General features: G+C 36.5%; 1 protein-coding gene and 1 long non-coding RNA gene across 2 annotated transcripts; one reads left to right on the top strand and one right to left on the bottom strand.

Moving 5' to 3' along the window:
• Positions 1-600: 600 nt before the first annotated feature.
• LOC121244044 lies at positions 601-3854 on the bottom strand. Its single transcript, XR_005936369.1, has 2 exons — positions 3511-3854; positions 601-995 (listed from the first exon to the last, which is right to left on the bottom strand). It is a non-coding gene; the product is annotated as an uncharacterized LOC121244044 (long non-coding RNA).
• A 2282-nt stretch (positions 3855-6136) lies between these two features.
• Positions 6137-14988, top strand: LOC121244690. The gene is made up of 4 exons (XM_041142863.1): positions 6137-6900; positions 9401-9466; positions 11130-11201; positions 12292-14988. The coding sequence occupies exons 1-4, from the start codon at positions 6891-6893 to the stop codon at positions 14439-14441; spliced, it is 2298 nt and encodes a 765-aa protein (XP_040998797.1). The 5' UTR covers positions 6137-6890; the 3' UTR covers positions 14442-14988.
• Positions 14989-15684: the final 696 nt, after the last annotated feature.

The following is a 15684-nucleotide window of genomic DNA, read 5'->3' as shown; positions in this document are numbered from 1 at the left end:
AATATGTAAATGAAATACAAAAGTTTCTGATCATTTATGCAAGTTGATCAATCTTATAGATTATGGTTCCTAATTTTTTTCCCTTTTTCTTTTTGGTTGTAACTAACAATTAGATCATATACAAGTACAAAGAGGAGATAAAGAGGTTTCTTGACCCTCTGGAAAACATGTCTCTTGACCCTATGAAAAATATTTATTTTGCAGCTATAATTCTGTAGCAAATTTGACTTCATTACTTCTCTTAAGTTTCTATTTTTAAACTAACTGAGTATAGTTACTTTGATGCATGACTAAGCAATCAGTCCCCATGGTCCCAAAGGTCAGCTGCGCCCTGCATTGGCTAGGATTAGTGGTCCATACTCAAAGACCATTCTCTTGCACTGCCAAAGAATTTTCTTCACATGTAATATTTTCAAGAAGTGTAGCATTTTTGTGAAAATGGAAGTGTTCCATTTTCTTCAAGTGTAATATAATTTTTCTTTCAAGAAGTGTAAATCATGACATGTAAAAGGGTATTCTCATATGTAAAAATGGTACTATTTTTTTTAAGTGTAAAAGAATCAGGACTTCAAATCCATTAATCAGAAGATTCAGAACCTCATTTCATTGCATATAAATAAAGGCCACAAAACCTCATTCAATTGCATATAATCAGAACCTCATTCAAACTACACTATAGCATCTCCATAACACAAGTGTTTGCACACATAATTTTGAGTCTACACTCTACATAAGTAACACCAAGTACATCTCTACAACTGGACACAAAAGATGTACTGTCCAAGCAGCACCTCATTTCATTAAAATTCAAAGAACAAAAAGTGTTAAAAAAATCCATTAATTCATCAGATTTGGCCAATAACAAACAAAAGACTAGATCCATTAATTCAACATCATCTTCGCTTCCAATCTTGTCAATTTTAGTCATCCGAAGTTTGCACTGTAAAGCCATTCAAAATACTGGGTGGAATGTTTACAAAAGTTCAAGACCAGATCTACAAAATGGTAGAAATAGACATATCAGATATTGAAAGCCATAATAAGGAAAATTTGTTTCATGATAAACCAGAAAAGGAACACAAAAAGGAGTAATGATGAAACTTTAATAGTCAAAATACTCCATCATTACACCAATAGATAAACGTTGGCTAACTTGAGTAAGTAAAGCAAATAAGAAACCATTCTTTGGGCTAGTAAGTGGCATCATAAACATATATGCATGTCAACTCAAAACTAAACCAAAGAGATACGCTTTTCACGCTACAACTACAGAGTGCAAAAATTCTGTTAGTTAAAGGGTTGAAAGTGCATTTTTCCTTAGAATGTACATTTGAAAGGGCAAGCCATCACAAAGTAATGATCCACAGAGACAGAGAGATCTTGTGTCAGATGGTGGATTTTCTAATTTTTTTTTGTCAGTAAACAGGTGTTTTCAACCTTTTTAAGCTTCTTCATTAAAAAACTGCCCTTTTAACGTCAATCGCCTAAGTAAATATTATAACTACACTCAATATAATTTTTTTTTCCCCAGATATACCTGCAAAACTAATTTAAAGATTAAAATCTTGAACTGGCTCAAGGATTACAAATTGATGGCCGAATTCTTCGTCATAAATGTCATCTCAAAAGCAGATTAAAAGGAGAGAACATCCATCTAGGCATTACCTAAATATGAAAACCAACACGCTAATGTAGTACAAAATATAGTCAATAATTACATCATTTCTGATCTATCATTTAAACTTAAAACTTATGAACTATCAAGTAGATTGAATTGATAAGTTTGCATATATCTTAGCCATAAATAAGAAGAAAAAAAATGGAAATCATAACAGCAAATCAATTATAGTCTGAACACTTTTTTTTTATAAGAACTATAGTCTAAAAAATTTACTAAAGCTGTTAGAACTCAATAACTGCTTAGTTACAACACTTCATCCTTCAAGGCCCTCAACCAATACTTCCCTTAAAATTATGGTGTCGGCAAATTACTTATAAAAAAAAAAAAAAAAAATATGGTGTTGGCAAATTCATAATATCAAAACTATTGGGTTGGAAAATTCATCCTTGAACTTTGAAGGGCCATTCAAGATTCCTTTAGAGGCTCAGATAACGAATCCAGGGAATGAAAATGAAAAAGATAGAAAAAGGAAACCCATGGAAAAAAAAAATACGGAAAATCGACCAAATTGAAAGAAATCTAGCACAAAGACATACCAATCATGATATCTCCCAGAAACACAAAAACAAACCATATATCTCAAAACAATCACAAAAATAGCCACCATCATAACTTCATAAGGTTCTTGACAAATTTACAGATCCTCCGTATTCACCAAGTGTTTAAAACAGAGTGCAAACAGCAAGACATGAGTACCAGGTATGACCTAAACCATCCACCTCCACTCTCCAGCATCTCACTCTAGGTAGAAAAAAAGCTAGAGAACACACAGTAAATTACCTAAAAAGGAGATGATGCAAATTTAAAAATTTAATAAGAAATTGTTTATATACCTTATTACCACACCACTCGAAACTTTTTCTTTCCATCAAAATTCGTTCATAAGGAGATGGAGCAAATTTGAAATAACTTATTATGGGCCTGCAACAAATAACCAACACAGATCTTTACCAATATTTATCTCAAGCATATAAGCATGACGACAGACTGAAGCTGAAACCAAAACACCCTTTGAAGCACATCCAATAGCATTCAGAAATGAAAGGAAAATGTTTTCTGAACGGGAAGATGAAATATAAGTGCAACCATAGGAAAATCATAAAGTTCAGAAATTATGTAGCTTAACTAATGTATAAATAACACATGAGCCCACATTATCATGTACACGATACAACCTATAGAATATAAAATTCCTAAAAAAAATTTCAAGGACCTATCAAGATGACGTAGTAAGTTATGATCAAAGTCATAATGTGGCACAACTAGAATATTGGAATGAAAGAATACATGTACAAATCAATCCAATTATTGAAACTGGAATCGACCCATGACCTTAAATTTCACCAAGAGCCAAGGAAACCTAACTAATCCCCTCCTAATCGTCACGCCAGGTATGCGGCAAGGTAAGCAATATTAATGTGGCATTCAAATCCACACAAATCAATCAAAAGAAGATAAGCAAGAAATACAAGCTAAAAGATTGTAATAATACATTCTAGTTTGTAGATTTCATAATTCATGCTTTGCAAAACAAAAACGAAACAATAAAAAGGGTGAGTGAATGTAGACATCGAAAATTTCAGTCCAATATTTGAACACTGCATTGACCTATGTCTTCAAATTTCATCAAAGGCTAAGAAATCCCAACCAATGCCCTCGTAAGCGGCATACGAGACATGAACCAATCTCATTGCATAATATCCACAAAACTCAAAAAAACCAACCAACAAGCAAGCAAAATATGCAAATGCATAATACAAAGAGAAAAATACAAACAAGAAGTAAGAGAGGAAGATGAGAGAATAGAGAATAAATCGGTCTCGGCCTACCTTTTCAAACTTCCCAATTAGAGAATGGGCAGATGGAGGGTCGACGGCAACCAACAGGGGTGTTGGGCAGAGGTGGTGCGGGGCAACTAGGGCATTGTTTGGGTGACGCGGGGTGGGGCTGGAGGATGGGCGATGTGGGGGTGGGGTTGGGGGAGAGGATGGATGACATTGGTGGTGGGGGCGGGGGGCGAAGCGGGGGGCGGGGAGAGGAACAAAAGAATATGGGCAGGCGACGGGGAGGGAGGAGAGCTGGGCGACGCGGGGAGTGGCGGCGTTGTGCAGACGAAGGAACGTCAGTCAGTGTAGCTGAGGCGGCGTCGTTGGTGGCGATGGGCAGAGGAACGACTCGATGCGAGCGAGGGAGAGGAGCTTTTTCGAGTGGGGCACATTCGAATGCATTGGAGAAGAAGAAAACCTTAAAATGAAAACGCACGTTTTGCATTAAAATATATATATATATATATATATATATATATATACACACATATATATACAAACACAGCATTCACGTAGTGTGTGCATTATGTGCACTGCTACAGTAGATGCTCTATAGAAGAACTCATTTAGAAATGGTCTCACTGGATGTCATTTTCAGCCTGATTTGAATACTGAGTTGAGATAAGATGAATTTGAAGTGGTTTGGATTAAAATGTTTTATGAGATTTTAGAAAATGAGAGAAAAAAAAGTTGAATAAAAATATTATAAAATTAAAATATTATTAGAATATAATTTTTAATATTATTCTTGTTTTAAAATTTGAATTTTTTTTTTTGGAAGTTTGGGAAATATATAATAATTAGATAATGATTAAATGAAAAAGTTAAAAATTTGAAAATAAAAAGTATTTGTATTTTTTATATTTAGATATTGAGATGAGATGATATGAGATCTGATGAGATTGAATAATCTCTCTATCCAAACCAGGCGGTTTTGATTATTAAAATGGTCCATTTAGTTTAAGTTTTAGACAAATTAATCTCTAAAATCAAAGAGGAGATCAATCAGGAATACATTCGTTGGCATCCCCGGACGATTTGATGATTAGTGAATGCGGCATTCGCAAGCCTACGTTTCAATCGATCATGCGGACTGACATATGATTAATGATTTTGGTCAAATTATTATGCTAGGCGTTGTGCTCGACAGTTTTGGACCGTAATTAACACAGCCTGCACTCCTATATTATTATTATTGTTATTATCATTCATTTCTTGCAGTATGGGGTGGGGGGCTACTTTGTTCTAGTTTAATAGGCAAAGCAACTGACATCCGTTTAATTGTTGAAGCCCTCAAATGGTGTCATTGTTAAAATTTACTAACTTTTTAACAAAATAAAAAATTGTTAAGAGTCTAATGAGATATCATCCGGTTCTTCAAATTAAAAATTTAGATTTAAAATCCTCATTCCCGTTGTATATAAAAAAATTAATTTATTAAAGTAGGACAATTTAATAATTTATTGAGGGATATGCCACCAAATTGTGAGTTGGTGGCTGTCCCTTGCGTAATTAAATACGGATGTAGGTTTTAATTCCGACAAGAGAGTTGTCTTCCAAAGCAATCTTCTATTCTTCTTGTGCTAATCAACAATATTTTCCCTGCAATCAAATGGTTATGATCGAATTTGTGAGTATCTTCAACTTTAATTATCATTTAAATATACTAATAATTTTATCTCGTGGGTGTTAAATGAAACTTCCCCAATCCTTTGAAAATAAAAATAATCAAGTGTTTTTCTTCATCATAAAAACAGAGAATATCTCATCAGATGTCACTGTATCGATTGATGGTATAGGGACCAACTGTGTGGCAAAATTAGCTGGAGGTATGCCCCCGTGTAATTGACTATTTACCTTTTTTCCATTTATTTAATAGTACAACATTGAATTCAATTTTACTTTTTTCTTTCCTAAATAAATCTCTAAAATCAGCATCCCATTGTAAGTTGAAAATTGATTGACCGACCTGTTTCGCCAGCCAATACAGTGAACACACGGCTGACTGGAGTGTAAACAAAACATCTTCAAAAAGAGTCCAGCTAATCTGGAGGGTGACGCTCAATTTGGTCTAAATTTACAATCTCAAAAAGATTGGAGTGTAAATAAAATTTATCAATCAAAAAATCGATATGTACATTTTATGGCGCAATAGGTAGCAGGGTGACTCTCAATGAAATATTATGTATCTCTGTAATATTATTTCCATCTATAATATGCATGCTTGATTAGGAAAAAAAAAAAAAAAAAACACACATTGCTGACTGGACAGACAAACTGGGATTCTTGTATAACAAATAATAAAATCTGTGAGAAAACTTTGCTCTATCTCCACACAGGTACGAGGACTTCAAAGTTCAAAGTATGGGTGAATTCAGATGAAGCATGAAGGAGATGGATTGTAAAAACAGGCATCTTTAGTAGTAATTCCTTAAAAAACAAATAGCCATGGCAAATGAGATATGGAGACTGGAGTATAACCACAGTACAACTGTCCAAGGCAATTAGAGATTTCTAATTTCTTGCTGCTGCTTAAATAATGGACTCATGAAAAGTGAGAGCTCCGATACTATATGCGACTCTTATAGTAAAATTCTATTTGGAAGTCAATGTATAAAACACATCTTTTATTTTATTCACCAATCACAAGACATGCTCTACTCAGCCACTATGTCCTCGGGCAGCTTTCCCACGCCGGCTGCCCATTTCTCCCCTCGTGGAAACTCCCTCGCCCTTGGGCCTACGTCCAGGTAAGGTGCGTTGGGCTTACGTGTCCTCTTTTGTTCTATCAGGGGCCACTTATAGTGCACGTTCGACAGGATGGGGAGTGCGGAGTGACACAATGAGTAATGGAAACATCATTGTCAATGGGACGGACTGCCAGGAAGAGATGTGGGGACAGACAAAGCTCACTCGCGGACCACGGTCTCTACGGCTTGGATTTCTCTCTTTTTCATTCGCACTCAGCCTTTCATTGCTTTGTTGCCTGTCCTTGTTATGTTTGGATGTATTTTGTTGCCAAGGCTTTAAAAAGGAGTAGTGTTTTTCGCTCTTCACCTCTAGCTGCTTCCCTGCCAACCAACGCAATACAACAGCAACGAGAGCCACGACAATAAGCTAGCTTCAACGAGAATCCCATTTTCAATTTCAAGTTTTCAACTTTTGAGGAAAAAAAGAGGTTCAAGATCTCTCATTTACCTGAGTTCCCTCTCATTGGCCACATTCTTCCACTGCTAGTGGCGTATCAATGATGGTCCATATCATCATTTATTGACATTTCAATATCTGGGTTGAAGAATGCCTGTTTTGAAGTTCTCAGGGATTCGCGGATTAATTAGTTCTTGCAATAATTTTTCTGCTTTTGGGTATTGTGGGTCTTCGAGATGGAATTCGGTGAGTAATGTTTGAAATAATTTACCAAATTACAAATTGTTCTCTGTGTTGGCGCTTGTAGTATTTGTCGAGCCAGTACTGTATGATTTAAATGAAAACAGAATGTTGAAACTGAGAATCTCTGCTTCTTCTAAAAAAAACAAGAATGGTATCTTTTTCTTTTTGTTTTATTTTTGCTTTTAAGCTTATAACGTGTCATGTCTTCTGGGTTGTGCTTCGTTGAAAATTTACAATGCTGTGGGGATCAGTCATACTCATATGTGAGAAAATCCTCTTTCCCTTAGAGGGTATAATGGTCATTAGGTCTACAGTCAGATTGATAAACTCAGCATTGACTGATCGAATCGGTATGTATCTTCCTTATAACTATACTCTCCCTTGAGGGAATAGTGGCATCTAGCTTATAGTGTTTGTTTCTTTTTCAATGAATCTTATTGTTCATTGGCTACACATTACCCTCATACTCAGACTCCTCTGTTTCCATAACTTCCAGGTTAATTGCCTGTTTTGGGGACATGGCCATTTTCAAAAAGGCAATGCCCTGAGCAATAACCATGCTGGTTAAAATGTCTCAATCAAGTTTTCTTGAGTGGACAGTAGTATAGGCATGTCATGACAAACTTTGCATACCATGTGAGTGAATCACTCAAGACAGAATGGAAGTCCATTTAACTCTTAGGTACTGTCCAATTGGATTCACTGCATAATTAGTACTCCATTTCCTTCCTCTTACCCAATCTGTGGTATAACCACCAATCAGTAGTTGGTGGACATATAGACTGTTATTCAGTAGCAATTAGTTTTACTTTAAAGTGTAGTTAAGGCATTTTACTTTTGTGAGATTCTGGATTGAATGATTCTATCTGTATTATGGTGATTGTGTGTGTATAATGGTACAAACTAAATGATATTTATGAGGATGATAATGGAATTCTCACTTCATTGAAAATACATAGACCATGAGATGAGGATTATCTCCATTTTACTTGAAACGAATAGTGTCCATTTATTGCAAAACATGAGGGATCTTGGTCATTGTGTTTCTAAGAGGAACTAGATTAACATTGAAATGAATAAAATTGGTCTGTGGAGTACAAAAATGAAAATTTACTCCTTGTGGCAACCTCCATGTAACAAATGATCCCTCCATCAACTTCCAAATAGAACCTTAGTAGAATATTAGGGTGCATGGATTATTTTCCATGCCACAACCAATCTATTGTTAAATGTCCAAATTTCCATGTTATGATGTCACCCCATGGAGGGGAGGGTCACCCCATGGAGGGGAGGGTACTGTAATGCTCCAATGAAAGGCCCAACCCATATGATCTATACTCCAAAAAGACTAGTCAATGATACAATTGAAGCCTCATTGGAACCTTATAAAGAGCAAGAATTTCTCATTCCCAAGCAATGTGGGATCCATACACCACCTACCCTCACTTATCATATGGGGTATCACAATCTCCCCCCTTAAATTCCCGATGTCCTCATCGGGCCTATCCATCGTAGGTGGCACGGCTCAAGTCCCACATTTCTGGTTGGGATAGACTTTGATACCATTTCTAACACCCTAATAGAAGGCCCAAACCACATGGCTATAATCCAAAAGGACTAGTCAATGATATAATTGGAGTCTTATTGGTACCTTATAAAGAGCAAGAACTTCTTCTTCCCAAGCAATGTGGGATCCATACACCACCTACCCTCACTTATCATATGGGGTATCACAAGTACCTTCCCCCCTTGCGGGATATTGGTGTTCCACTTTATTGGTCCCCCCTCCACCTAGGGTCCTAGACCCTAGCAAGGTGGCCACATGCTACCTTGTCTCCACTCTAGGCGTCCCCTTAATTTTTAGTTGAAGTCTACCCAATAGTATACACCCCAAAGCAAAATCTATATAAAGCCATGCTAATCAGAAGCTTATGCTTGCAATCATCAGAGCTGCTTAGAAATTTAGCTGCCATGGTGATTGGATATTTCCATCATGCAGATCCATATATATATATATATCAGCTTATTCAAGTTTGTTGTTTTCTCTTTTTTGGCTCTTGTGTGAAATGAGGACAATATATTTTTTTTTGATGTCGAGGAACCTCTCCAAAGCAGGGCCCTTCGGACCCACCCCTGCAGAGTAAACCTCGGTCTTGTGCACCGCATTCTTGGAAGTTTCCCTACACGAAACTGGTTAAATTGTTGGCTTTTCACCAGATGGTGTGGCTCCAAAGGATTGTTTGCACTCATGAGATTTTGAACCTTGGACCTTGAAGGAAGTGATACTCCAAGACCAAGGCCTTCACCCCAACCCCTTGGGGTTAAATGAGGACAATATTTGACCTTTAATTCTTACATTGGTATTGCATGTAGATGAGAGAGATTATTTTTCTAGTTTATCCTGCCATATATGGTATCTCTTCATTTAGAATGTTGATATATTTCTGAATTTTAGATCATGTCATGGATTATTATTACAACTTTTACAATTAACTTGACTCAGGTTCTCAACAAAATGATTATTACCCAGAACAGCTTGTGGATGGAAGTTTCAAGAATTTCATATCTGGTCAGTACTGATTTCTTTCATCCAATGTTACATGAATGCCTTTATGTTGCTTTCTGTGTTCTAAGTTCTTAATGATCTGACGAGTTCCCTTGGAAGCCTTTGTTATGATTTTTTTAATTGCCTTCCAATTTTACTCTAGATTGTGGTTGTTGGACAAGTCTTTATACCACTGCTCATTCGATGAATGATTCCATTATTGAAAACAATTTGAACAGAAAGTTTGGGTCACTATTTTTGTCATTTGGAGCTATACTGATGTTATGGAGGCTTTCGAATTTGGTCCCCTTCAAGGGCAATCTCAAATCAACTAAACTTTGGTCCTGTTGAAAAGTATCTATATGCTTTCATACAAGGTTATAGATATGAGTAATGTTTTAGCCATAAAGAGATCCTACAAAAATAAATCCATAAACTGACATGGTTTCATATGATACGTTAGATTTACTTTACATTAAGCCCTGGTTTGGATAGTGAGTTGATATGAGATGAAGTGGGATGAAAATTGAATAAAATATTATTAGCATATAATTTTTTAATATTATTTTTGTTTTAGGATTTGAAAAAATTGAATTGTTTATTGTATTTTATTTGAAAGTTTGAGAAAATTGTAATGATTAGATGAGATGAGATGAGATAATTTCACTAAACAAACCAGGCCTAAAAGTAGCTTTACAATTTAACATACCATAGAAAAAATTTCAGTGATGTACACAACTCTTACATGTATAAATAATTATAATTTTTCAAGTTTGGGAATCCCTTAGACATCTAGCTTTTCTCAAATATTATGATGTTAGTTCCCAATAATTATCGAGATTCTACATCCAAAGGCAACACTTTGCCTGTTTTGAAGTTCTTCCATGGTTTGCTTCATTTTTCTCTCTTCTTAAAGTTGAATTACATATACGTTTTGGCCATGGAAACTTTCTCTATCCAATCATCATATTGAAGCAAAACAATAAGAAGCTCGTATAATTTTAGAGTTAAAGAGCATAGAAATTTAATAATATGATCCAGATTGGACATGCTGTCATCCAGTTTGTCTTTCTTTTTGCCTCAGTTATGATTCTCTTTTCTATTGTGATGACACGTGAATATCTAATTAAGAACAGGAGATGAGTGCATCAAAGAGGTTGATCATTTTCTCGATACTTGAATGTGAATCTAGATTGACTAATACTGGGTTAAGTTCAGCATTATTCTTAAACCCAAATTCTACTAATTTGGCAGGGAACATAACCAACATGTTTAATCAAATATTATTACTCTAGTGACAATAGAGTGCAATGCTACTGCAAGAGTTACCAATTACTAATCTTAAAGCTTAGCCTATATGTATTGTTTAGCTATATAGTTTTTGTATTTTGTTTTTAAGCCTCATATGTTGATCTTCAAGATCTGTGTTGCCTAGAGCTGCAATATATTTTTTGTTGTTTTCACTTCTTTTTACCAGTTAAAATATAAAATCACTGAATATCTTGTTTTTGAGATGTTTTTTGTGTTCTATTATTCACTTAAATGCTGTTTTTTATTGGAGTTTCAAGTTCACATCTGCCTTTGCTAAATCTAAGGGATAACTAATTGTTTAGTCAGCCTGAACTTCATTTATATAACATATTTCAAACTTGAGTTTTATGCACATTATACCAATATTCTGGCTCAGGTTTTTCTCACGATGATATGGAATTATCTCTTGGGCAAAGCTTGGATGGAAGTTTCAGGAAGTCTAACTCTGGTTTGCAATACTGGCTTACTTTGTATCCTTTTCCTGTTAATTAATCGGTAGTTCGCTACTTATAAAAAAAATGAAAATTAGTTTGTAGTCGGCTTTGTCCATTTTATCTCATATGAGATGTTGTGCTATTGGTTGATTTCAACTTATGGATTAAGATGATTGTCCCATACCATAAATGTTGATATGTTATTTTGTCATTGTTTAAACATCTTAAGTTCTACTATTTAGAAGTTAGACTTAGGATTGACATACAAGTAGGATATTGGGTGAGAATAATATGGTTTTAGATGGAACATCCACCGATGGAATGGAGGTGATGTGTTGGAAAATGTAGAGTCAGAAGTTTGACGTTTTTGTTATTAGGTGTTGCAGTGTGTTGGAGTGGGCTTTTTCCTTGGAGAGCAATTGATGTGATGGTTTACCTTTGATGGAGACATACTTTCGTGTTGTTCTATAATTAGTGAAGGGAATATCATAAGTTAACTACAATACATTCCATCCTCTGGTTTAAAACTGATGTGCTGCTGGGAATTGACATGTTCAAAACAAAATGATAATAATGAAAGATTTTTGGGAAGTGAGTTATTTGAGATTCACGAGTGCCAAATTGAAACGTGCAAAGTTAAGCAATCACAAGAAGTTAGAGTTCATGCAAACTAGGTATAAAATTACAGAAAGTTGAGGAAGCCATCTGTTAACACAACACAAGCACCAGGACACATCCACACACAGACACAAGCACATTCCTACAAGGGCATAATGGTCCTCTCAATATTTCTCTTCTTTTCCCATGCCTGTCTTCTTTCTGGGAAGAAAAATTGTCTACTTTAAATTTCTACAGTGTGACTTAGATATTAGTTTGTATTCCTGTTATGTTGCAATGATACTACCACAAAAACTCCCCAGGTTTTGAAGTTTTTATGATAATTCCTTATCTACTTATGTCATTAGTATTGATTTTTTGGTTCTAACATCAATTTTCTCACTTATGAAGAAAAGCTCGCTTGTGAAAACATCACTTTTCTCTGTTACTGCTCTAAGAAATGCATCTAATAGAAATGACTAATGCATGGGTGATTATGGGATGCAGCTATCTCTGCTCACAGTATTTCTGGAACTTCGGCTTCAAGCAAGTTCTTTCCTACTTCCAGAAAATTGTTCAAAGGGCTAAAGGAATATGGAAGGAAACTCACCAACCTGGAACTTTTCACACAGAGTCTCGAGGATTGGGTTCTTGAGAATTCATGTGCAGATTTAGCCAACGAGGAGCAGCATTTCAGTTCTCCCTTTCTGGTTGATGAATTGCACAAGCTTGATTTAGCATTGGAGGGGGTGCTATTTCAGCAGTTGTACCGTATGCCCTGCTCACGTTCTCTACTAGCTGATGAGCTTAAAGAAGATGAGTATCTTGCACTAGAAGACTTCCTTCATGTTGTGGCAAATGGCTTGTGGCGTACTTTTTGGCATAGAACTGGGCCATTTCCATTCTTTGTATCTTGTCCCCGACATCCTGGATCTAAGTTTTATAGTGTAGAAAAGTCAATATCAAGAGGAAGGCTTAAAGAGCTATGTGGTGTAGCTTTGTTGTCGAAACCTCGGGGTGAGTTGCAAGTTCACTGGGACCAAGTGATGGAGTTTGTATTATTTAAGCGAGATATATTGTCAGAGAATGAGCTGAAAATTTCTGCTGGCACAATTTGTGAAGCTCTATTTTATGGTTTTCATATACTTGTTTCTAGGAGTTTGAGCAAGATCAGTACTGTCAGCAGTGATTCTGTTTTCCTTCTGGTTCTAGATTCTAGATATGGAGGGGTGGTAAAATTTGGTGGTGATCTCAGCAAACTTGATTTTAACTCATCTAACCCATACCAGGCCATGGCTGAATGGATGAAAGCCCACGCTCAAGTTAGTGTTTCCTCAGTGGATCTGATGTGGAACAAATTAGGGAATGCGAATTGGGGAGACCTGGGTACCCTGCAAGTACTTTTGGCAACTTTTTACACCATAGTCCAGTGGAATGGACCACCAAGAAAGTCAATAGCCTCATTAGCCGCAGATCATAGCCTCCGCCTTCAGAAGCGTAGGATAGAGTGTTGCCTTGTTGAGAATCAATCTGCATTGGTTCCCTTCCAACAGGCTGGTCACCAACATGGAGAGATTGTTGAACTTGACCAGAATGATAATTCATTTCTCAGAAAGCAGGCATTGCGTTTGAAGCTTAAGAAGGGTGAGATATTGCTTTTGGATGATCAACGGCAGGGGCAGAAAAGTTTCCAAATACAGGAGTCTCTTGTAGTAGGGAACAATTTTCTATACAGCGCTGTTTCACTTGATTATCCAACGAAGTTGTTGTGTTTATATGTAGGTGCCCATCCATCCAGACTTGAGCCATCTTGGGAGGATATGAGTCTGTGGTACAGTGTACAGAGGCAAACAAAAGTACTAAATATTTTGAAGCAACGGGGAATTTCAAGCAAATATTTGCCGGATATAATTGCCTCTGGCCGCATTTTGCATTCTGGTCCCTGTATGAAGCAGAGCCCAGGAGGGCGATGTGATCACCCATGGTGCGGGACTCCAATACTTGTGACATCTCCAGTTGGTGAGCCACTTTCATCTGTTATTGCTCGGGTTGGCCCATTCTCCTCCGAGGAAGCAATCCGCTGCTGCCGAGACTGCTTAGCTGCTCTAAGAAGTGCAGCTATGACCAGCGTCCAACATGGTGATATTTGTCCAGAAAACATAATTCTTGTTGACATGGAAGATGCAAGAAACAGTTTTTTGTATGTACCGATATCATGGGGACGTGCAGTTCTAGAAGACAGGGACAGCCCAGCAATAAATTTACAATTCTCATCATCTCATGCCCTTCAGCATGGGAAACTTTGTCCAGCATCTGATGCTGAAAGCCTGGTTTATCTCCTCTTTTTTATTTGTGGGGGAAGTATAGAACAGCAGGATTCTATTGAATCTGCTCTGCAATGGAGGGAAAGAAGCTGGTCAATGCGTTTGATTCAGCAGAAGCTTGGTGAGGTTTCAGCTCTCTTGAAGGCATTTGCGGATTACGTTGATAGTCTTTGTGGAACCCCATACCCACTTGACTATGATATATGGTTAAAAAGATTGAATAGAGCTGTGGATGGCTCAGATGATAGAGGTAAGATGATTGAAGAAGTAGCCATAACATTGAGACTAGAGGATGTTGCTGAGTCCTCGGGAACCACTGGAGGTGGTACTTAAGCTTAGTGCTGAGGTAGGGATGAGCTTTGGATGTTTGCTTTTGTAGCTAAATTTGGTTTGGATTCAACCTCAGTTTCTTCAAGAGATTCTTGGGACGTCAAGATTTAAGGTTTGATAACTTTTTCAGCAATAGCTCATATTGAAGTTAAGCTGATTGCAATTTGTCTGCTGGTTTTCTCCAATATGATTGTATTGTAAATTTACTTAAACGGTGACATACACCAAATCTTGTCCTTTACTGGCCTTTTCATTTATGACTCCAAGGAGGACAACCCCAGACCTGAGAAATCCCATAAAGAAAGATTAGCCCAAGATTGACCTCTTGATTATTTTCAGCAGGCATTATACTGGATTATTCATTCTGCTGATGGAAAGCAACATTTATATCTGCTTGGAGATCTTTTGTTTTTATTTCTTGTTGCATCTCCGTGGACATTCTCAAGTCTACCAATTTGTTCCAGTTTATGAGTTAAAAATATGCTACTCAATGTAAGGGGTGGTTGTTGTAAGATGTCAGGAAATTTAAGATGTGTTATTATTTTTTCTTTGATCCTTAGTAAATAGAGATGTTTGTCTAAATCAGAACTCTACCGATCAAGAACAAAATAAATAATGCAATCAAGTTATTAGCACCCTGTATAAGCAATGGACCAAATCAATATGCTAATATCAAGCAGAAGGTATTTCTCCCCTTACGGGTAAGTGATGCAATGTTTGGGATTCGTAAACCTCAAGTCTCTGGATAAAAAAGAAGGATTCATCATTATCTTTAGATCTACCTATAATATTTTTTTTAGGTTGCAGTGTCTGGATTACCACATGCTATGCTAGTACAATATCTGTTTCTTTTTTCATTAAGAAAAAGGAAAGACAAAATAATCTGCATTCTTGGACTTATCTTATGGTTCACTGCATTCATCATGGCCAACACCAACTGCTGGATATTTTATATTGTAAATTTGTAACCAACATCTTATGTCAGTATCTTCTAAAACCTTCAATCTTTCTGTAACACTCCTCAGGTATTTGATAAAAATACTCTAGGATAGCTCGATTCGAGGGGAGCAACTCCATCAAAGAAGAGAAAGAGAGATAGAGAATGAACTATAAGTTTCTAGTGCAATTTCGATAGATTGCATCTGAGCAGGGAATGCTCATTACATGGTGATGTTCCATAATGGGCAAATTTAGATTATAGGAAAATTAAATGTAAAGGGTTCAATTGTTATGAGCTGAGGCCCAA

The sequence above is a fragment of the Juglans microcarpa x Juglans regia genome, chromosome 8S, assembly GCF_004785595.1.
Source record: "Juglans microcarpa x Juglans regia isolate MS1-56 chromosome 8S, Jm3101_v1.0, whole genome shotgun sequence".
Taxonomy (NCBI): domain Eukaryota; kingdom Viridiplantae; phylum Streptophyta; class Magnoliopsida; order Fagales; family Juglandaceae; genus Juglans; species Juglans microcarpa x Juglans regia.
The sequence above is the reverse complement of the archived record's forward strand: the minus strand, read 5'-3'. Positions and strand labels throughout refer to the sequence as shown.